This window comes from Gymnoscopelus microlampas, assembly GCF_963454915.1.
Source record: "Gymnoscopelus microlampas genome assembly, chromosome: 1".
NCBI lineage: Eukaryota > Metazoa > Chordata > Actinopteri > Myctophiformes > Myctophidae > Gymnoscopelus > Gymnoscopelus microlampas.
In genome coordinates this window covers 6,271,794-6,296,393 of record NC_139962.1, presented here as the reverse complement: position 1 = coordinate 6,296,393, position 24,600 = coordinate 6,271,794, and the positions used below count along the sequence as shown (strand labels likewise).

Here is a 24,600-nt window from a genome sequence, read left to right as displayed (position 1 = left end):
AGCTACGAGCCTGTAGATCTGCTGTTTTCGGTGCGTAGTCATTTTAGGATTAAAACAGTATTTTAACTCACCGAGTGCCAGAATTATTTCTGGCTATGTTGTCCCAGTGCCAGAGATTTTTTCAAAGTAAAAAAAAAGTGCTTAGGAAGCGAGATACAGCCTTTTTCAGTTATAAGTTAAACAAGGAGTGGATGGAGCTGCAAATCTTCAGATAATGATATCTTGGGTTCTGAACAGTTAACTGAGGTTGAGTTAATAACGGTGTGGACAGTCAGTCCTAAAAATCAGATCTGAGAGAAACAAATGGGATTTGTCTGCAGTCTGTACAAAGTCTTGATGATGCATGTTTCAGTTGGTTGGCAGCAGATGTTAAAGCTCTCTGTTGATCACAAGAATATATATATATAAATAGCCAAGATTCATTACTCTTAAGTTGTCATTGTATTACTTGCACATTATCATGAGTCTGTAGTAGATTTCTGTGGTTCTGGGTCTTCGGTTTCAGAGAAATAATCAAAGACGTGAGACGGTAGATATTGATTAGATATTGCTCAAGCGCGGCTTTATTATACTATTCAGAGGCGAAGTCTTACAGAAGAATCAGTGTAGAAAGCGTGATAGAGACGGTCTCCCCAAACCCTCCCTGACCTTAGGTTTTATACTGTCATTATTAGACCTCCTCTCCGTCATCTTTCAACACAGTCATTACTCATGTCAATTCTTAACCCATTAAGACCTGAAGCCGATGAAAACGTATGTTTTTATATCAGTGGTGCTCAAACTTTTTCATGTGAAGGACCCCCAAAATGATTTATTTGTCCGTCAAAATGATTTATTTGTCCGTCAAAATGATTTATTTGTCCGCCAAAATGATTTATTTGTCCGCCAAAATGATTTATTTGTCCGCCAAAATGATTTATTTGTCCGCCAAAATGATTTATTTGGCCGCCAAAATGATTTATTTGGTCGCCAAAATTATTTATTTGTCCGCCGACCCCCATCTCAAAATATGTTGTTCCAGGGACTCCCAGAAGCAAAGATTTGAGTTGTTCGCTTTAAAATAATATATATATATTCAAAATGTGCACACATTTTCACGATTTTTCAAAAATAGCAGATCTACAAGCTCGTAGCGCGGCACTCGGTGCCGCGCTATGAGCTTGTAGATCTGCTATTTTTGAATAGCCCAAAGTGTAAAATAATGCTTTTTAGCTCAAATCAAAAAAATGACACAGATGCGTTCCCGGTCTTAATGGGTTAAACAATAGATTCTGTCATGGCACAATCATCCATCATAATCTATGGTGACCGGCTGTACGTGATATTTGGTCCACTGGTTCCTATCATCTTATTGTTGCTTGGCACGCTATGACCTCCGCTCCTTTGGTTTGGCATGCCACTTTGTCTATCCTTATCCTTAATCCTCAGATGTCTGCTTATCTATCCATCTACCTCTGGCTCCCATATTAACTCCCTTTGTGCATGTTTTGTGCCATTTGCTATTTCCTAACTTGGTGCCAATATATTGTGGCCTGGTAAACCCTCCCTCCAGAAATCTCATTTCCATTTGATATCAGGAGTGAGTCTGGCCTGATCGCCCATTCTGCAATATTGGCTGTGGGCTGGAGTTGGGCGGGAGTAATACCGTTGACTGACAACCCCTTCAGCCAATGATCGTTTTTCCCCTTCAGCCAATCAGCAGTGCATTTTTACAACCTCCAGACTATGTGACGCAACAGGACTTTTGAGACGGCCATGCCCAAAATAGGTTGCCTTATTGGGATACATGCGTGTCACTCCCCGCCCCTGCCGGTTCTCTAAATTTATATTTTTAAATAGGCTCTGTCATGATTAATTGACCACATATATGAAGTTAAACAACTACATTCTATCCAAACGATATCTTAATAGTAAATTCCGTGCCTCAAAAAAGAAGTTTGAGACCGTTTTAAAAACAAAAGTAAGAAGTGAAGGCACTCGCAGAACAACAATGGCTGCCGTTCGTCTTTTTTCGGCGTCACTCAGGCTGCACTCGGCTTCATTCGGGCTCACTCGAACTCACCACCTGATTGGCCAACGTAAGCTGTCAATCACAGAAGAATGAGCGACGACGCTGATAGGCTCGTCCGTTTGGCGTACACAGCCAATATTGCAGAATGGGCATTCATGCCAGACTCACTCCAGAAATCAAATGGAAATGAGATTTCTGGAGGGAGGGTTTACCAGGCTAAATATATTATAGACATCTTACAAAATCATCGTGTGACATTCGCTCGTGCTCTTTATACTTGAATACATTTACTGTGCTGCATTACATTTCCCAAATCCCATTATTATTCTCTCTTGACCCTATGTTCCTTTAATGGATGCCACAGTTTGTTTGTGTTTGTTTTATTGACGTGTGTCGTTGTTTTGTCCCCAGTCTGGCCCTGGCCAACAACAGCACTCTGACCATCGGCACCATCGACGAGATCCAGAAACTGCACATCCGCACAGTTCCCCTCTACGAGTCCCCAAGGTCAGACCACTGTTTTACTACTCTGCAAGGTGGAAGACCGGGACAAAACATATGTTTTTACCTGTGTGTGTGTGTGTGTGTGTGTGTGTGTGTGTGTGTGTGTGTGTGTGTGTGTGTGTGTGTGTGTCCTAATCTCACAAAACCACTAGACATGGGGTATTCAACTCGATTAGGCAGGGGGCCACAATTGTAAAATGACTTGAAGTCGGGGGCCACGAGACCGTCTTTGTGGTTAACCGTTTGACTGTTTGTTGTGTGTGCTACTGTATGTAGGACACACCAATGGACATATTATGTCCATTATGGTAACTTATTAGGGCCTGCTTCATACTGCATTCATGCCTTTTGATGTTTGATAGGATAATTTCTGTGCCAGTCCTTTATAATGCACAGACTTTGGTTTGGATATTGAGAAAACAGGAAATAGATATTTCAGTGCGTTCTGTGCACGGGTCCCTGGCATTGAAGTGTCTTTGTGAGATGAAAATTGGAGGAAGGCTGGCAATGTGAAGTGTTTACATGTTCGTATGAAAGAAAGGTTTTTGCTGAGCATCCGGCTGAAAAGAGCACAAGCACTTATGATGCATTCTTTCATTAATAGTGGAGAGTTAGACCATCATTCAGCCCAGGATGAATTGAGGATGAATGAATCATAAAACCTACAAGTGGATGGAGATGTAGAAGATGGAAGATGGACAAAATCTACTCAAAACTAACCAATTGGTTGATTTGAAAGCCACCCAGAACTCATCTGTTATGCTCTTTTATGTTGATAAGCCAATGAAAAAACAGCTGAACTACTTGAAAGCTACATTATTCTGAAAGTAGAGAGAAGTAGACAACATTTCTGGCTGTTTAGTTTCTGTACCATGAAAATGTCTTTAATACTTGAATACATCTTAACACCAGATACTTTTCTTAATATGATGTGAACCTGAACACTTTAAGTGATTTTCTTAGGGGTGACTAACTTTTACTGGAGTAAAAATATCTTTCAGGTAAGATACAGTATCTGTATCTTTATGTATGGCTTTAAAGCACTTAATATACCACTGTTCATTTCTCCATGTTTAACGTTGAAGGCAGAACCAGGCAGCTATTTGTAACACGCCTGCTTGACAGCTACCCTTGCACCAAAGAATGTATAAAATAATAGCATACTAAATGAACCCTTTAACCAACCAGTTACAAATTCCTCAATGGTTTTGGTTAACTATGAACATTTTGTTCATTTTTGTTTTCACGTCTTGTGGCCCGCAACTTCAAGTCATTTGTGGCCCCCTGCCTAATCTCGCTGCCCCAGACGTGCTACAACAACACGCAGCACAGCAGATCTACAGTAGTATCACCAGTAAGACTCCCTAATCGGGAGATAAGCGACCGTAGGTCACATGTATACAGAAGAGGGCTGTAACGGCGATTGGAGGGATTGTTTGTGGGGGGCAAGCCCCCGAGTTACGGCATTTTATGTGAGCTGCAGTGGCAGGGGGTCCTCCACTGGGGGCGCCACCACTTTTGCATCCGTTCTGGAGCACCAGGAGTGGGTGGTCCCCGGGAATGCCCCGTGAGCAGCCCCGTTGGGGTGGTCATTTGGTAATTTGTCCACATGTGCTCATTTTCTACACTTGGGGGTCCCCGAGGCCGCTGGGGGTCCCTGGAGCTCCGGGGGTCCTTGGAGGGTGTAGTTTGGCAGGTAAGGAGTGTGTGTGCAAAATCTGGCATGGATCGGGGCAACGGGTGCGGAGATATGAGCAGGGCTAAAGTGTGTCGGACGTGTGTGACGGAGTGACGGACGGACAGGACAGACACCTGGAGCAGGTTTCTATAGTAAGTGCGACCTACGGTCGCAATTAGGAAACATACCGCCCAGAATGGTGGATGGTCTCCACAATTTACTCACCAAAGATTACATTCACCATTTCTTGTAGCAGTGTCTTGACTGCAAATACAGTAGGCGGTGGGTGTTAATTAACCCTCCATTCTAAACAGTAGCCTACATTTTATTCTTATTGGGTTATTGGTTGGTTAACCATTAACAAGCTTCAGTTACCGGTTATGAAAAAATATTACATTTTTACATTGGAATATGGAATGTGTTCCAGGGGCCACAAGAAAGCTCAGCTGGGGCTGGATTTGGCCCGCGGGCCGGCAGTTGAATATCACTGCACTAGACCAATCAGTGCCAAACTTTCTGGTCCATTCTGCGATTAGGCCAAGGAAAGTCACTCCCCAGATATTTTCAATTCATCAATGACAGCTTTAATATTTCTGTGAATGCATAACGGCAGATCTATAATGTCCTTCCAGACTTTGGGATATTATACGCTATGTCTGCAAGGCTATGGAGTGGAACTGGCTTACACACACACACACACACACACACACACACACACACACACACACACACACACACACACACACACACACACACACACACACACACACACACACACACTTAACAATCTGGTTAAGTGTTAAATCGATCGATCAAAGCCAGACAACTCTTCCACAGTCCTCAAATGCTGCAGAGAGTCTGTAATAATTCCACCTCATTAATGTTCAGCACGGGAAGCTGCGACGCTCAATTCTGAGCTTCCTGTGGCGTTGAGAAAAGATGAATTCTGCCCTTTGTGAAAGCACTCACAGCTTGCAGGGGTCGTGCTGGAATCCACGGACGGAGCTAATGTCAACAAATAACCGGATTTAATCCCCCCGTCGGATCAGAACAATTTCTGGGGAGAGCTGTTGAGAGACAAAACTCGTTCTCCTGGAAACGTTTCAAAGTGAACGAGGACTGTTCGGTTCTGGTTGGCGTGTACGATGGAGCCAGTCCATGGGTGAACCATTTGTCAGGATTAACTAACCCTAGCCTCCAGCCACTGTGTGAAAACATGTCAAGATTGTCAAATTTAGTTTTTGATCCGCTTTGAGTGATTTCAGCTCGATTGGAACTTCCGCTTCCATAGCCATGAGATTGGCTGCGGTGCCTGTGTCTACATGGGTATGGTGGAGATGTCGGAATTGGTTTAGTGCTGGAGCCCGAGTTCCCCGATATCCTGGTTTTCAGTCCTTGACGGTGTTTCTCATTTTTCTCATTTGTAAAGGAAAAGTGCAAAATCTTGAAATCAATTTGAAGAGCTTAGATTTGATCAAAGTTTCTATTTGAGAACATTAATCCATTAAGACCGGGAAAGTATTGGTGTCATTTTAATATTTCTTCGGCTATTCAAAAATAGCAGATCTACAAGCTCATAGAAAAAGAATCATGACAATGTGTGTAATATACAGTATATATAAATGTTTAACTCAAATCTTTGCTTCTGGGGGGTCCCTGGAACAAAATATCTTGAGATGGAGGGGTCCGTGGACAAATACATATACTTTTTAGGCGGTCTTTGACATGAAAAAAGTTTGAGAACCACTGATATTATAGCAACATAAGTAAAAAAAAAAAAACTGTTTAAAAAAAAATAAAACATTTAGAAGACATTTGTAGAATCCCCAGAAGAAAAGATTTGAGTAAAAAAAGATGTCGCTTTAAAAAACTTTTTAAAAGGTAAAGAAATTGGGAAACATCGGCTGCATAATCACGATACTGATGTCATCAAAAACGTCACATAATATCTGCCATAACCGTGCCCAAATTTGGAGTTATACGTCATAGACGTCTGATGTCACAGGTGTGTGATGTGACAATATTAGATGGTTAGCGCTTAACATGAAACCATCTGCCATTACACCCCTTCTAGTCTATGTTCAGTTCAGTGCACCTCATACAAGTTACAGTTCTATACCTTTATCTCCCCTACCATAACATAACAAAAAGATCAGAACTGGAATTAACTGTTGCAGGAACCTGTGCTAACACCCCTCCCCGTCCCGCCCAAATCAAGACAGACACTGTTTTGCGTTGCTGATTTGATCTCACCGTTATTCACTTAAAACCTTAGCGTACGTAATTTGACCCTGAGTCCCCCCCCAGCTCTCCATACAATGTCCGCTCCGTTTTCCCCTCTGCACCGCATGTCTCTGCCGAGAATGGTCGATCTACAAGCTCGCAACACGGTGGCCACGCTACAAGTGGTCAAGGACGGGCGAGTAGATCTGAACACCATGTCCGGAAGCGCGGCGGACCCCGTCGCCGTCGTCCAGCCTCCCGAAGAAGACCAGATCGAAGACGACGACGCCGACGACGATGAGCGGGATGAGACTTTAGGGGAGAGGCTGTGGGGTCTGACGGAGATGTTCCCGGACAGGGTGCGCGGCGCCGCCCAGGCCTCCGCCTCTCTGGCCCAGAGCGCGTACGGGCTGTCCCGCACGGGGCTGTGGGTGGCCGCCACCTGCTTCATGATCCTGGTGCTGCCCGTCATGCTGGAGACAGAGAGGCTGCAGGTGGAGCGGCTGCAGCTGCAGCAGCAGAGGAACATCCTGTTTGGTCCCAACACCGCCGCCGCCGCCGTGACTGGAAGGATGCTGCCACCTGCACTGGGAAAGATCATGTGACCATGTGAGGTTGTTCCTGGACACCCACATGCAGTGATTCTGAACCTTTTGGGGGGACCCCCCAGTTTGATATAGTGTCTTAGTATCTCTGGGGGGACCCCCCCAATCTACACTGTAAAATCCTCAGTGAGTAACTCCCGAGAGTGTACAAATGGAACCCAAATGGACCCTTGTACTCAGGGTTGCCAGATCTGCTTATTATAATTTCCACCGCAAGGTTTTATTTGAAAATAGCTGATGTATATGTTAAAGTGCACATGTGGCCCCATAGTCGCTTCTTTTGTGCTGGTTGCTCCTAGACCTGGTTGCTTGTTTCTCTCACAGAATCTGGCAACACTGCTTGAAACACCCTGGAGAGTGTACAAAGAGTCCGGGGTAAACTGTTTGTCCCCTTCTCTTTGTCCTTAGTTGGTTGCAGGTGCGGTAGTCTCACAATTTGGGTCATGCGATGATGGTCCCCCCATGACCCAAATGTTTTGCTGCACTTTATTGAACATGGGGGAAATAGAGGAATATATTATCTTGGGTCTCTTGTCTTAAGGAGTTTTCCGTAACACATTTTTTTTTGTTGAGTGAGTATTTTTCCACCCTTTTTAAAACTCTCACAGTGAGTTACAGACTCGTCATAAGGGTCCTTTCGGACCCCTGGTGGTCGGGGCACACAGTGTCCCTGCACAAATGTTGAGACCTGCTGCTTCTAGCAGCTGGGAAAAAAAGACGGCAAAGAGGAGGACGATGATCAGAAGAAATGATGGAGAGGGTTGGAGAGACACCATCATTAAGCATTAATCATTTCTTCTCACTCCATTTTTTCGTCCATTTCGTCTCACTCCATAACTCAAAGTGCTTGGTGTAGACCAGTGTTGATTTCGTCGACTAAAACTATGACAAAAAATGTTTTCACTGACAAAAACTAAATAAAAACTAAGCTACGATGACCAAAACTAAGACTAAATATATTGACAATCTCGTCAACAAATAAAAACTAGATGAAAATGTTAGTGAGGTTAGTGAGATCCACTAGAACTAAAAGACGAGTCATTTTATGTTTGGTTGCGCTCGGGTGTTGGGCTCTGAAAATAGCAGATCTACAAGCATTGTGAGCTTGTAGATCGGCCATTTTCAGAGTGCAACCAAGTGTAAAATCAGGCATTACGACGCCATCAAGGCCAAAATACATTTTAGTCGACTAAATCAACTGTAGATTTAGTCGACTATAATCTTTTGATATTTTAAAGTCGACTAAAACTGCACAAAAACTGAAACATTTCAGATGACTAAAATATGACTAAAAAACTAAATGGAATTTTACTCAAAAGACTATGACTAAAACTAAATCAAATTGGCCCTAATGCGTCTCTCCTCTCGCCTTCTCTCTTCTCTCAAACACAAACTGACTTCATGGAACAATATCTGTATTTTCTTTTCATATATCGTCGCTGTCGGGCGGAAACCATGTCCAAAACCGCTCCTTTTATTATTTAAAAACATCATTTTTTAAATGCTTGTAGATTGTCTCTTTTCGCTACTTTTGTGCGACACTCTTATGATGAACTATGGCATTCATTTACTAAAAAAAAACATAAAAAGTTGAAATATGGAGATACGAGGAGCAGTGATATACAGTATAATACAACATAATTATTATAATAAATGAGAATGTGTCTGCATTATAAATGAAGCTGTAATAACGCTGTGATTAACAAAGTTACAGAGAAAGTACAAAGCCATCCGTTTCTTATGGTTGAGTCTCCCCCCTCCCTAACCCTCTCTGTGTCCTCCTCCTCTCTGTCCCTCCCTAACCCTCTCTGTGTCCTCCTCCTCTCTGTCCCTCCCTAACCCTCTCTGTGTCCTCCTCCTCTCTGTCCCTCCCTAACCCTCTCTGTGTCCTCCTCCTCTCTGTCCCTCCCTAACCCTCTCTGTGTCCTCCTCTCTGTCCCTCCATCAGGAGGATCTGCTACCAGGAGGTGTCCCAGTGCTTTGGGGTTCTGTCCAGCAGGGTGGAGATGCAGGACGTCAGTGGAACCACCTCCGCCGTCCGGCCCAGCGCGAGTACTCAGGTACAAAACCTGTCCCAAGGACCCCCAAAAAATAATATGTATTTGTCTGCAGACCCCCATTTGAAAAGGTTATGATATTAAGATAATGTGTTGTTAAAAAAAATGTTCAAAGTATTGTTCATTTATGTTAAAGCTATAAGCTTGAAAATAGCAGCTCTGCAAGCTCAAAACGCGTCACATTGTGATGCGTTTTGAGCTTGCAGATCTGCTATTTTAAACACATTTTTCCGGGGACCCCCGGTGTCTACGGACCCCACGTTGAGAACCACTGTATGTACCGTGTTATGCATAAGCTGATTATGAAACACTGACTGGGCCCCATATAAAAGACCCCCCCCCTTCCTTGGCAGGACAGGTAAACTGACTTATAGCCAAAGGCACTTATGATTCACCTGCAGAATGCAAATCCCCAATGCATTATCTCCTGGCTGTGCTTCCTGTGAAATCATCCACAACCCTATATTAATCCAGTAAAACCGGAACGCGTCTGTGTCATTTTAAGATTTCTTCGGTTATTTAAAAAAAATAGCAGATATACAAGCTCATAGATCATGAGCTCATTTTTTATTCTTTGAATATATATACGTTTTAAAGCAAACATGTTTAACTCCGATCTGTGTTTCTAGGGGGTCCCTGGAACAGTTTGAGTTGGGGGTCTGCGGCCAAATACATTATTTTGGGGGTCCTTGACATGGAAAAGTTAGAGCACCGCTGATATAGCAACATACTGTTAGGGTTTAGAAAACATTTTTAGATATGTATTTGACCGTGGACCCCCATCTCAAAATGTTTTGTTCCAGCGACCCCCAGAAGCAAAGATTTGAGTTAAAAATGTGTACAAATTTTCAAGATTTTTCAAAAAATAGCAGATATACAAGCTCATAGCGCGGCACTCAGTGCCGCGCTATGAGCTTGTATATCTGCTATTTTTGAATAGCCAAAGAAATCTGAAAATGACATGGATGCGTTTCCGGACTGAATGGGTTAAATACTTCATAATTAAACAACCACTCCAACTTCTGGCCAGCACTGTATGCATATAAGCTGATTATGAAACACTGGGCCCCCTGTGGGCATGGACACATAGAAGACCCCCCCCTTCCCTGGCAGTGCAGGCGGGCAGGTGGGCAATGCATTATTTCCAGGCTGTGCTTCCTGTGAAATCATCCACAACCCTATATTAAAATGGCCTTGTGGGCCGAACGTCACAAACATAACATCCAGAAATAATTCTGTGACCACTGCTCCGATCAGCGCTATGTAGCAGTGGCTCTCAACCTTTTCAGTCTGCGACCCCCCCAAAATAATCATATTTGCACTTGGGACCCCCCAAAATAATCACATATCATATTTCAACTGGGGACCCCCCAAAATAATCATATTTGCACTTGGGACCCCCCAAAATAATCACATATCATATTTCAACTGGGGACCCCCCAAAATAATCATGTTTGAACTTGAGGCATTTCGTTTGACTCGGTTTCCACAGATAAATATTGTGAAATTAGCCGATCTACAAGCTCACAACGCCTCGCAACGTTGTGAGCTTGTAGATCGGCCATTTTCAAATTTCTTTTCTTTTTCAAACGTTCTTATATTATTTGACAATTTGGCCAATCTTTGACCAGTTTTTATAGTGTTCATTACTTTTGATGCAGTAATGGACTTTTTTTTGTCTTCATCATGTGGGGACCCCGACCCACAGGTTGAGAACCACTGCAATATAAGACTATAAGATATTAGATTAGATATTAGATTAGAAGGGCTGAAAATCTATTAAGACCAAAGTCTAGTGTATTAGATGGTCAGTGAGCTCTCGACTGCCATGAGAGAAAGAAGGTGCCTTAGGGTGTTTTTGTGTCCTGTTTATGTTTATTAAAGGATCTCCATTAGAGACACATGAATGAGCCTCTAGTCTTCCTGTTGTCCTCCGTTAATTTTTGACCACTTAAACCCTCTAGTAGTGGACCAGTGGTTCTCAAATTGGGTTCCAGGGGCAGCATTTCTTCTTAGAAACTAGGGGTGTGCCGATATATCGTCCCGCGATATATCGCGATATGTTTTCGTGACGATATGTATCGTTAATATCGTTTTGAAAAAAAAGTAAATATAATCATTATAATCAGGCATGCAAACAGCCCCGAGGTGAAAAGGGTGACAACATGTTTTTTTTTTTTCGCGTCAGGTGTCACACTATTGCCCTATTTGGATTCAAAACGGCTATTGTAGCTGAAAAGCTACAAGTTTGCATGTCTGAATAATGCAAAAACAGAATTATTTGTTTGTATTTGCTTTTTTTCTCCCCCATATATTTTCATAATAAAAAAAGTGCGTATCAAAATCGTATCGAAGTTGTGAGCCCAATATCGTATCGTATCGTTTGGTGAAATTAGTGTATCGGCACACCCCTATTAGAAACTGAACTGAATTTTTTTAAATAAAATACATAAAACTCATTCACAAAATAGCTCCCCAAATGTTGTGTTCTGTCAAATGCAGCATTATAATGTGGATGTTACAAGTGGGCGTCAAACTGGAGGTTGAAATGGAAAATGCTGAGAATCACTGCACTAACAACCATTGTCCTCTCTCCTCTCTATCGCTCTCCTCTTCATTTCTCCCCCTCCTCCTCGTTTCTCCTCCCCTCTGTGTCTCTCCTCTCCTCCTTGCATTGCTCCTCTCTCTCTCTCCAGGCTCTGTCCAGCAGCGTGAGCTCCAGTAAGCTGTTCCCCAGCAGCACCTCCCCCCACGAGACCTCCTTTGGCGAGGAGGTGGAAGTTCACAGTCTGTTAGTGGTGGACCAGCACACGTTCGAAGGTGAGGACACACGGTTCAGCCCACATGTTGATCTAATTAACCCATTGAGACCTGGAACGCATCTGTGTCACTTTTTGATTTGAGCAAAAAAAAAGCATTATTTTACACTTTGGGCTATTCAAAAATAGCAGATCTACAAGCTCATAGCGCGGCACCGAGTGCCGCGCTACGAGCTTGTAGATCTGCTATTTTTGAAAAATTGTGAAAATGTGTGCAAATCTTTGAATATATATATATTGTTTTAAAGCGAACATTTGTAACTTGAATCTTTACATCTGGGGGTCCCTGGAACAAAATATTTTGAGATGGGGGTCTGCGGCCAAATACAATATAATTTTGGGGGTCCTTGACATGAAAAAGTATGAGAACCACTGATATAGAAACATACGGGGTTTTTTTTTCAGAATACTGTTGGGATTTAGAAGAAATTTGTAGAATAGGAGCCTTAGGTCTTAATGGGCTAACAGAGAGAGAGAGAGAGTACAAATGGAGCCTTTAGGGGGGAAATTAACACCAGATTTAGCTGTGTTTGCTTGAGCTGCACTGACCCTAACTCTTTCCCACAATCGGTTTATCTTTTGATTGTTTTTCTGGCTATTTGTGTGAGTTTTGGGGCAAACTCTTTGGGAGGAGGAGTAGCAAAGAGACTGTGTGTGTGTGTGTGACTGTTTCAGAGAAAGAATGCACACAACCTTCTCTTCAGAGAAAGAGTATACAGCCCAGTTTTTTTTAGACCACTGGTAGTGGGTAGCTAGCTAGGTAGGGTCCCAGAGATGAAACAATGCTATCAAATGGGGGTTCGTGGCCTAGTGAGGGGCGGCAGTGGCTCAGGGGTAGAGTGGCCGGGTAGAGTGAACTGGAAAACCGCAAGGTTCCCAGTTCGATCCCGGGCTGGGGCGCTCCCCTAGAGTTAGTGTCGAAGTGTCCTTGAGCAAGACGCTGAACCCCTAATTGCTCCCGTTGAGCAGGTTTGTGCCTTGCATGGTTTCCTCCGCCATCGGTGTATGAATGTGTGTGCGAATGGGTTAATGGCACAATCAATGTAAAGCGCTTCGGAAAGAAGCGCTATATAAATGCACCATTTACCATTTAATGCATGTCAAACTGGGGGCTCCTTGAAATGTAAAACGTTGAGAATCATCGTTCTAGAATCACCGAGTTGCCACAGAAATAGAACAAGAACAAGAGCAGATAACATGACAGAAGCCTCATGCTGAGCTGTTTTCATTCATTTTTAAGTAAGTGTTCAATGGGGATGTGGATATTTGAAGCTCCTTGGCATGGAAAGGCCTAACTGCTCTGCTCCCCAGATATGATTAGTTGAATCAGAATCCTCTTTATTGTCACATCACAGGTTCACAGGTGTAAAACAGTGGGTAGTTTTTGTGCAAGCTCCATTTTTTTATGTTGTATCCAGAAAAGACAAAGAAAAAAAAGTGGGAGCAAGGGTGAAAAGAAATAATCTAAAAACAAACAAGGTATCTACATACTTACATCCCCCACACAGTATGTAAATGAGGTTTAGACATAAGGTGTGTGAGCAATAGCAGCTGTTGATGTATATGTTACAGGTAGATTAGCATTCCAGGGAGATTAGAAAATAAGCGCTTATTTTCACCGCCCGTCCGCCCCCCCAGGCAATTCTGTAGAACCAACGCTAGAGGGCAATAAAAGCCAGACATGAGTCCCACACCACACACGCACGCATGCACACGCGCACAAACGAGCACGCACACATGTATGCGCGCACACGCGCATGTGCGCACACACACACGCGCGCGAAGCACAAGGGGGCGAGCCTGAGGGGGCGGGCTGGCGGGCTATGTTAATGCAGCGAGTGGCAGTTGGGGCAAACCATAGAGGGGCAAACGCAGTCCCCACAACATCATTTACGATTCTGTGCCTATCGGTACATAACTCGGACGGCGCTTAGTCGACTAGCAGACCATCGGCCGGTCGTCGCGGGCACTCGCGCCTGGAGGCGCTCGGGCGCGACTCCTTGGCCTCAAGGTCTGCTGAGTCGGCGCGCCTCCGTCATGGTCCAAAACTATACTTTATCGGCGAAAAAAAAGTAGTCCGCGGTTGTTTGAAAAAGTAATGTCCCAAGCGGGAGTCAAACCCAGACTCCCAGCGGTAGTGGATGGGGAGTCCAATGATTATGGAAGTGCGCCACTGAGGCCGGTATGTATGTACATCCATGTTGTCGTCGTTGCCGTCCCCGCATCGCAGCCCCGCCCCGAGCCTAAAAACAAGCGCTCCACTTCCAATCTCCCTGGAATGCCAATCTACCTGTGACATATACACGGTTCATGATCTAGACATTGACCCATTGAGACCTGAAGCCGATTCTACAAATGTCTTCTAAATCCCAGCAGTTTTCTGAAAAACATATGTTTCTATATCAGTGGTTCTCAAACTTTTTCATGTCAAGGACCCCCAAAATTGGCCGCGGACCCCATCTCAAAATATGTTGTTCCAGGGACCCCCAGAAGCAAAGATTTGAGCTTGTAGATCTGCTATTTTTGGCCAACTGTCGCTAGGACAGTGACAGTTGGCCAATCAGGTGGCGAGTTCGAGTGAGCCCGAATGAAGCCGAATGCAGCCTGAGTGCAGCCGACAAAAGACGAACGGCAGCCATTGTTGTTTGTGCGAGTGCCTTCACTTCTGACTTTCGGTTTTAAAACGGTCTCAAACTTATTTTTTGAGGCACGGAATTTACTTTTAAGATATCGTTTGGATAGAATTTAGTTGTTTAACTTCATTTATGTGGTCAATTAATCATGACAGAGCCTATTTAAAAATAAAAATGTAGAGAACCGGGAGCGGCGAGCAGTGACATGCATGTATCCGAATAAGGCAACCTATTTTGGGCATGGCCGTCTCAAAAGTCCCGATGCGTCACATTAGTCGGAGCCTCGGAGGTGGTAAAAATGAACTGCTGATTGGCTGAAGGGGAACAACGATCATTGGCTGATGGGGTTGTCAGTCAACGGTATTACTCCCGCCCAACTCCAGCCCACAGCCAATATTGCAGAATGGGCGATCAGGCCAGACTCACTCCTGAAATCAAATGGAAATGAGATTTTCCGGAGGGAGGGGCTTTACCAGGCTAGTGAATGAGTTAAAACCGGCATGAATGGACAGCAGGCAGCGGCAATGTGAATGGACGTTTTTGTCTGGGTTTTCCACATTAGCAACAAATCGCTCTGTGGCAGACCAAAAAGACCCTTGGGGTCGACCTGGTTGATCATAAAGACACGGTTGCCCTGTCCCACCCTGTCCCACTCTAAGCCTTTTGGTCTCATCTAGAGCCTCTGATGGTAATTCATTGAGTTGAACATAAGGCGATGCTCGTACCTTGACCCCTGGAACAGCCCCAGACATGAGATCTACTTAGTAAACATCATCAAAATGATATTTCTTCAGAAGCGTGTGCCCAACAAAAAAAACAAAAAACACAACCAACTCCCCAGCGTTTCGGGCTCTTTAATGTCAGTTAATGTGCCATGAATTATGTATGTGTGCCTACAAACTTAACCAGCGCTCTTGATCACTGTTCCCCACACTGATGAGGTACAGAGGTAGTCCATCTTCTTTTAACCCATTGAGACCTGGAACGCATCTGTGTCACTTTTAGATTTGAGCTAAAAAAGCATTATTTTACACTTTGGCTATTCAAAAATAGCAGATCTACAAGCTCATAGCGCGGCACCGAGTGCCGCGCTACGAGCTTGTAGATCTGCTATTTTTGAAAAATCGTGAAAATGTGTGCAAATCTTCTGAATATATATATTTCTAAAGCGAACATTTTTAACTCAAATCTTTGCTTCTGGGGGGTCCCTGGAACAACATATTTTGATGGGGGTCCGCGGCCAAATACATATCATTTTGGGGGTCCTTGACATGATAAAGATTGAGCACCACTGATATAGAAACATACGTTTTTGAGAATACTGTTGAGATTTAGGAGACACGTAGAATCGGCTTCAGGTCTCAATGGGTTAAAGCACCCAGTCCTGCTCTCTCTCCAACCACTTCAATCACAGCAACATACTATTATTATCATCGCTGTTGGGTGAAAACGTTTGCTGTTTTTTTTCTTCAAAAATAGCAGCTCTACAACAAGTTTTCAACACGTCACACATTGCAATGCATTGAGAGCTTGTAAATTGGCAATTTTATTTGCTACTTATTGCACGACACTTTCACACGACACAATTTATTAAAAAAAACATACAGAGATGCAAGGTTTCTGCCCGACAACAGCGATAAGAGTTAGTTCTGGTAGAGAACTGTATTCAGGGCCGGATTACCCATAGGCCGTTGGGGGCAAGTGCCCTGGAGCACCAGCCAATGGGGGCATGATTTTTTTTTTTTTTTTTTTTAATAGAATGGAATAACATAACCGTAACATTACCCTAACCCTAAAAACGAAATAAAGTAACCAAACAACGAAAAGAAACTAACAAAATATTTTTGTTTCGTAATCTGGCCCTAACTGTAGTGCTGCTATACAAGACACAAGCACTGGAACCATTTACTGTAATATGTACAACAGGTAGTTCTGGTAGAGATATTACATTTACTGTAATATGTACAACAGGTAGTTCTGGTAGAGATATTACATTTACTGTAATATCGTTGCTGTCGGGCAGAAACCTCTCATATCCAAACGTTTTGTGTATTTATTTCGTAAATTTGCTCATACTACAGCGTCACACAAAAGCATCGAAAGGAGCAGATCTACAAGCTCGAAACGCTGCGCTAAGAAAAGCATTTTGAGCTTGCAGATCTGCTATTCTTTTGTCCGTTTGTCCGTTTGTCCGTTTGAGCACGGGCTTTAAACAGCTATAACTCCAGTTCGCAGCATGCCAGCAAGTCCAAAAATTGGGATGTGGACTTAGACCACCAATAGGGACGAGCATTGACTGCTGAAGCCCCGCCCCATCATAGCGCCACCAGGAGGCCACTGGCTTTAAACAGCTATAACTCCAGTTTGCAGCATGCCACCAAGTCCAAATTTGGTATGTGGACTTACACCACCAATAGGGACGAGCATTAATTGCTGAAGCCCCGCCCCGCCCTATTATAGCGCCACCAGGAGGCCCCGCCCCAAAGGCACCGCTTCCTTCACACAGGGTGTGATTTTTTTTATTTGAATCCTACAGTATTCAAGCAACAGAAAAGCAACAGTTTTGGACATACAGTATGAGGTTTCCACCCGACAGAGAACGATATACAATACAGCAGCACCGGAACCATTTACTGCAATATACACAGTATCACAATGCATCACCACTAGCTATAGCTACGGCAGCTGTTATCTATCCACTCACAGTGCGCGGGCTGAAAAGGTTTTATATGTCGCTTAGCAACGTTTGTGTTGACTGCGTGCGTGCGGGGGGGCCTTGAAAGAGCTCTATTTTGTTTGCCGCAGGCGAATAAGCGACAGTCATCGCCCCCGAGAATCATAAAGCGATGTCTCCTCCAATAACCTGATAAATATCTTATACTAGTCGAGCTGTGTTGTATTAACCCATTCGATCCGGGAACGCGCCGGTGTCATTTTTAGATTTCTTTATATACAAGCTTGGTGCTGCGCTATGAGCTTGTAGATCTGCTATTTTTTGAAAAATCTTGAAAATTTGTGCAAATCTTAAAATATATATTTTTTTAAAGCTAACATTTGTAACTCACCTTGGTTCTCAAAGTGGGGTTTTATACTTTGGCTATTCAAAAATAGCAGATATACAAGCTCATAGCACTTCACTTTGTGCTATGAGCTTGTATATTTATTATTTATTTATAATTTTTACTCAAATCTTTGCTTCTGGGGAGTCCCTGGAACTAAATATTTTACAAATGTTCGCTCTAAAAATATATATATTCAAAGATTTTCACTATTTTTCAAAAATAGCAGATCTACAAGCTCAGAGCTCTGAGCTTGTAGATCTGCTATTTTTGAATAGCCAAAGAAATCTTAAATTGACACACAGATGCGTTCCCGGTCTTTAAAGGGTTAAAAGCAATATCACACTCAAGGTTGTGCCCGTTATGCAGTATATCAGCGCTCCCCCTCTCCTGTGATAACCGCTTAACCTTAGCACTCCTGTGACTGTCACACTCAATTTGCTTGATGTGTGTGTGTGTGTGTGTGTGTGTGTGTGTGTGTGTGTGTGTGTGTGTGTGTGTGTGTGTGTGTGTGTGTGTGTGTGTGTGTGTGTGTTTTTTTACTGCCAGTTCTCCACGCCCATCAGTTCCTCCCCAGTGAGTATGCCCTGAGCATGGTGTCGTGCCGCCTGGGCAGGGACCCGGCCGTGTACTTCATCGTGGGAACGGCCATGGTCTACCCCGAGGAGGCCGAGCCCAAGCAGGGACGCATCATCGTCTTCCACTACACCGATGGTACAATGACAGGACAATGACGCTTTCATCTCAATATGTCTCTCTCTGTTGTGTGCACACGCATGCATGCATTTATACACACACACACACACACACGCACGCGCACACACGCGCAAGCACACACAGAATGAGGGGAGGCTACACCTCCTGTCTCTCTGTCTATCTCTGTCTGTCTCTCTATCTCTGTCCATCTCTATCTCTGTCTCTATCTCTGTCTATCTCTTTCTTTCTCTGTCTCTCTATCTCTATCTATCTCTTTCTTTCTCTGTCTCTCTCTATCTCTGTATCTCTGTGTCTCTATCTCTCTCTATCTTCGTCTATATCTCTGTCTGTCTGTCTGTCTGTCTGTCTGTCTGTCTGTCTGTCTGTCTGTCTGTCTGTCTGTCTGTCTGTCTGTCTGTCTGTCTGTCTCTCTCTTCTCTCTGTCTCTTTCTTCTGTCTGTCTCTCTTTTCTCTTCTGTCGCTCTCTCTCTTCTGTCTGTCCTCTCTCTCTCTCTGTCTGTCTGTCTGTCTGTCTGTCTGTCTGTCTGTCTGTCTGTCTGTCTGTCTGTCTGTCTGTCTGTCTGTCTGTCCTCTTTGTCTCTCTCTCTCTCTCCTCCCTGTGTCTTTATATGTGTGTGTCTCTCTCTCTCCATCTCTTCCTCCTGTCACCCTCCCACACACTGTCAAAACAATAAGTCATGTTTCATTGCACAACAACCTCGTATTGACGGCAGTAGCAGGTGTGAATGACCTGTGTTCTCTCCCTCCCTCTCTCTGTCTCTCTCTCTCTGTGTTTTCAGGAAAGCTGCAGACGGTGGCAGAGAAGGAGGTGAAAGGAGCCGTGTACTCCATGGTAGAGTTCAACGGCAAGCTGCTGGCCAGCATCAACAGCACAGTGAGTCCCTGGCCTCTGACATATATTTCATTTACAGTATGTCTTGTGTACTGTGTATATACAGTATATTGTCACCCAGGCATTTCACGTCCAGCGGCCAAGGTTGTATACATCAAGGACAACGACTTAATGCCGGGCGATAATTTGATATCACATCGCCCTATAGCCATGTTTACAAGCAGAAAATGGCATTTGATCAACACTTTAATTTAACCCATTAAGACCTGAAGAAGCGTCTGTGACATTTCTAGATTTGAGCTAAAAAGCATTACTTTACACTTTGGCTATTCAAAAATAGCAGATCTACAAGCTCGTAGCGCGGCACTCGGTGCCGTGCTACGAGCTTGTATATCTACTATTTTTGAAAAATAGGGAAAATGTGTGAAAATCTTTGAATATATATATTCTTTTAAAGCAAACATTAACTCAAATCTTTGCTTCTGGGGGGTCCCTGGAACAAAATATTTTGAGATAGGGGTCCGTGGCCAAATACATATCATTTTTGGGGTCCTTGACATGAAAAAAGTTTGAAAACCACTCATATAGAAACATAGGTTTTTCAGAAAACCGTTTAGGATTTAGAAGACATTTAGCAGAATCGGAACCTCAGGCCTCAATGGGTTAAGTAAATGGATAAAAATGACTCGATGAGGAACTGCACCAGTGAACCATATGGATTTGCCAACGGTGTGGGGAGGGAGCTGGCTGAGAAGAACAGGGCTGCATCCTCCCTCGTCATTACGAACCGTCGTAGGTCCCTGCTTTCCCCCACTTTGGAGTACAGCTAATCGCTTTAATCGACACACTATAGAATAAAACAGGGGGTCTTCAACAGGGGGTCTGGGACTCCTAGAGGGTCCTCAGAGGGTACTATAGGGGGGGCTGCCTACAAGCAGATCTACAAGCTCACAACGCCTCGCACTGCGAGGCGTTGTGAGCTTGTAGATCTGCTATTTTTGGCAAAGAGGTATAGGTGTAGAGGGAAAAAAGAGCAGACGCGTAAAAAAAAAAAATCTGAAACACAATTTTATACAATATAGAGGGGGTCTCTGCTTCATCTCTCTCTGAGCTAGGGGGTCCTTGGCCTGAAAAAAACGTTGAAGAACCCTGGAATAGAGCTCAAGTGGTTAATCAGACTAATTGATATGTCATATAATAGTTTTGAGTTGATTAGTGCAGTGGTTCTCAACCAGTGGTCCGGGGACCACCAGTGGTCCTTGAGGGGGTTCTAGGGGGTCCCCAGACAAAATAATAGTTAGGAACCAAATGGACCCTTGTGTGTCTGTAACTCTGAGAGTGTACAAATGGAACCAAATGGACCCTTACGGGTCCATTTGGTTCCATTTGTACACTCTCAGAGTTAAATGAACACTGATGATGATACTACAGTGTAGATTGGGACCCCCAAGATATCAAAATGGTTGCGTGAACTTGCGTCCCTGGCATATCTTTTCAAATGGAGGTCCCTGGGCTAATATGTGTCAATTTGGGGGTCCTTGACGCAAAAAAGGTTGAAACCCAATGGATTAGTGGACATAATAAACAAAAAAAATAAGTTTCTCGATTAATTGAAAAAGTAATCCATAGAATAATCAATCAATAATAAAGAGGATAATGGATATTTGCAACCAGTCTTCTCATCACTTCTCTTACCCAAGACAAATACCGTACGTATTACCGTGTGTACTGTACTTAGTGTTTATGGATGACTCTGGTCTATGACTTAGTAAAGGATGTGTGAGCACAGTGACTCAGTGACTCAGTGGCTCTGTAATGCAGAGAGAGTCACACTCAATTGCCCTCATTCAGTGAGTGAGCCTTAGCTCTCCTCACCACGGCTCCTCCTGTCTGCTACTTCTGGGCCGTATGAGGGCAGCTGGCGCTTTAGCGCCTTGTTCAAGTGCATCTGGACAGCTGCTGTTGCATTACTAATACGCTAAGCCACACACACACACACACACACACACACACACACACACACACACACACACACACACACACACACACACACACACACACACACACACACACACACACACACACACACACACACACACACACACACACACCACAGACACACACACACACACACACACACACACACCACAGACACAGGTTCCAGACATCTGCTGTTAAATTTCTAATACACTGCACCACACTACAGAGTACACACACACACACACACACACACACACACACATACACATACTGTACACACACACACACACACACACACACACACACATCTGCTCTTAACCCATTAATACCTAGGGCCGATTATACAAAATGCCCTCTAAATCAGTAAGTTCTCACACTTATAAAAAAAAAAAAAAAATAGCCGATGTACAAGCTTGCAGCGCGGCACGAAGTGACGCGCTGTGAGCTTGTATATCTGCTATTTTTTGAATAGCCAACGCAAAAAAAAATCTAAAATGACACAGATGCTTTCCCGGTTCTAATGGGTTAAATTACTAATACACTTCATCACTCAGACACACACACACACACACACACACACACACACACACACACACACACACACACACACAGACTCGTGTACTTTGTGGCCAGCTGCTGTTGCATTAGTAACACAATACATCACAGAGACAGGGGTTGGTTACGTCTGGTAACAGTGAAGTGATTCTGAAGACATATGTGGCCTTTTATTTTCCTCACAAACCGCAGCTCCTTGATTGTTATAAGATTGACATGAAGTCTGTGCATGGTTTGACTGTCAATTCATCAAATAACATCAAGCCGTGACAAACGTTTCTGTGTTGCAAGCTCATTATGCTTATTATATTACCAAAGACTATAAATGGGACCCAATGCCTCCGTGCTTGGCATTCAGCATTAGGGGTGGGGCGATATTAGGCTCTCAATAACAAAGATATCACGATATTCGATACATTGCGATATCACGATATACTGTGGGGAGAACAAGTATTTGATACACTGACAATTTTGCAGGTTTTCCCACTTACAAAGAATGTAGAGGTCTGTAATTTTTAGGTACACTTCAACTGTGAGAGACAGAATCCCCCCAAAAATCCCGAAAATCACATTGTATGATTTTTAAGTAATTAATTTGCATTTTATTGCATGAAATAAGTATTTGACCACCTACCAATCAGTAAGAATTCCGTCTCTCAGCCTCTCACAGACCTGTTTCTTGTTCTTTAACTCATTGAGTGCCATTAACGTGTTTCACGTGTTTTACCGCTATGGTGCAACGTGCCATTAACGTTTTTTTTTAATAGAACCCAATATATCATTATCTGAAGATTTGCTGCTCCATCCACTCCTTGTTTAACTTATAACTGAAAAAAGCTGTATCTCGCTTCCTAAGCACTTTTTTTTACTTTTGAAAAAAAAAAAAAAAATCAGGATCTGACACAAATTTTGACCTGATGGTCAAGATCCTGAGCAAGCAGGCAGGCTCTATTAGCTCAATGGTAAACATGTCAGCACATGCACACGAAACCGGGTTCAAATCCGGGGTAGAAGAGGAAAGGTACATAATGCAGCCATAGTATGATAACATACGTGTGTGTGTGTGTGTGTGTGTGTGTGTGTGTGTGTGTGTGTGTGTGTGTGTGTGTGTGTGTGTGTGATCCAGGTGCGTCTGTACGAGTGGACGGCAGAGAAGGAGCTGAGGACGGAGTGTAACCACTACAACAACATCATGGCTCTGTACCTGAAGACCAAAGGAGACTTCATCCTGGTGGGAGACCTGATGCGCTCCGTGCTGCTGCTGGCCTACAAACCCATGGAGGGCAACTTTGAAGAGGTGAGCTGACCTCCTCCACAGGCCTGGCTCTAGCTCTGTGCATTCAGAACACTGGCTTTTTGCGCACATCCAGTTTGTTGCTGGTGCTGGACCAGAGGTGGAAAAGTACTTTTTTTACTTAAGTAAAAGTATCAATACTGCGATAAATAAATACTCTGTTACAAGTAAAAATCCGGAATTCAAAATTGACTTGAGTAAAAGTACAAAAGTTTTGGCATCAAAATGCAAAAGTAAAAGTACTCATTATGCAGAATGTCCCATTTCACGTTTTCAAGTGTATACAAATCTTTTGAAAATGGCAGATCTACAAGCTCACAATGCATCGCGATGCGACGCATTGTGAGCTTGTAGATCTGCTATTTTCAAATGGCCGACATGTATATAGAGCTGAAGTGGTTAATGTATGTTTTGTAATAATAATCAAAATCTACAAAGTAACTAGTAACTCAAGTTTTCAAATAGATGTAGTGGAGTAAAAGTACAATATTTGGATCCGATATGTAGTGGAGTAGAAGTAAAAGTATTGCAAATTGGAAATACTCAAGTAAAGATTGTAATTTTTTTTACCCAAGTACAGTACTTAAGTAAATGTACTTTGTTACTTTCCACCACTGTGCTGGACAAGTGTTTAGTTTACTTTAAAACACAGAAAAGATAACATGGTGCAACGTTTGGGCCACAGCTGGCCTTCATCAGGTGACACCTGGGCCAGCGTTTGTTGTTGGCAAATAAAAGGTTGCCATAATAGATCTCTATGATCTAATTTCAGATATTGAATCCTCGCTACCTCGAGTGTATTTACAAGGTCAGCAAAGCCACATTTTGACACAGGGTACTTCTTTCCCCTTCCACAGCAGTAGTGTACACTTCTTAGCAGACATAAGGCTAAGAGATAAGTTCGATCTATTACAATTGAGAAAGCCATGGGGAGGAGGATCCAATAATCCAATAATTCTGAAATTGTAGGACATAGCCTATAACAATGCTCCAGAGTAGCCTCACCAGACTCACATTTCTCACACTTTGGTGACACAGAGGGGAATATTCTATGCAGTTTGACATTTGAGTCATGCGACCAATCTGAACAATCTTAAGTTGCATAAGACAATGTCTTGCATTGAAAGACCATCTCTATGAATCTGTAAAAGAATACCGTTCCATTTCTTGTTAGATATATGTATTCCCAATTCCGTATCCACCTTACCCTCTCGTATATTCATATAAAGCTCCGAAATAAGATTGGGGAAGAAGTGAGATGGCTTGATGATGTCCCTGATAGTGGACTGTGTCAGTGACATACAATGGTACATTTTTCAAAACATCTGAAAAATGATGGTATCTGTAAGTAGTACCGGGTAAAAATGGGTACTGGGTTAGCCAAACCTGTCTACTAGCTGCTGAAATGAGGGGGGGAAATCTAGTTCAGTGGTTCTCAACCTTTTCAGGCCATGACCCCCCAAGATAATCATATTTGAACTGGGGATCCCCCACCCTGACAAGTACTTGGAATTGTAAGAGTTGAGACATTACACTTTGTTTGCAATAGCAGAACTTGTGGGATCAACTGATCCCATGTGATCAGTCTGGAAATGCCAGGCCATGCTGGCACCAGAATGAAATGATAGTTGAC

The 24,600-nt window shown here is 43.4% G+C and overlaps 2 protein-coding genes across 2 annotated transcripts in view; both read left to right on the top strand.

The window, feature by feature from the left end:
- ddb1 (damage-specific DNA binding protein 1) overlaps window positions 1–24,600 on the top strand; it is a 143,085-nt gene that overhangs the window by 84,391 nt on the left and 34,094 nt on the right. Inside the window, exons 17-22 of the mRNA XM_084061288.1 lie at window positions 2,423–2,518; window positions 8,970–9,081; window positions 11,775–11,898; window positions 18,139–18,303; window positions 19,086–19,180; window positions 22,800–22,970. Coding sequence (XP_083917414.1) covers window positions 2,423–2,518; window positions 8,970–9,081; window positions 11,775–11,898; window positions 18,139–18,303; window positions 19,086–19,180; window positions 22,800–22,970 — 763 coding nt within the window. The remainder of the gene's footprint in view (window positions 1–2,422; window positions 2,519–8,969; window positions 9,082–11,774; window positions 11,899–18,138; window positions 18,304–19,085; window positions 19,181–22,799; window positions 22,971–24,600) is intronic.
- On the top strand, window positions 6,557–7,021 carry LOC311041695 (mitochondrial import receptor subunit TOM22 homolog; the record flags this gene model as incomplete). Its single annotated transcript, XM_084052175.1, has 1 exon — window positions 6,557–7,021. One exon carries the CDS (start codon window positions 6,557–6,559, stop codon window positions 7,019–7,021), a length of 465 nt encoding a protein of 154 aa, XP_083908301.1.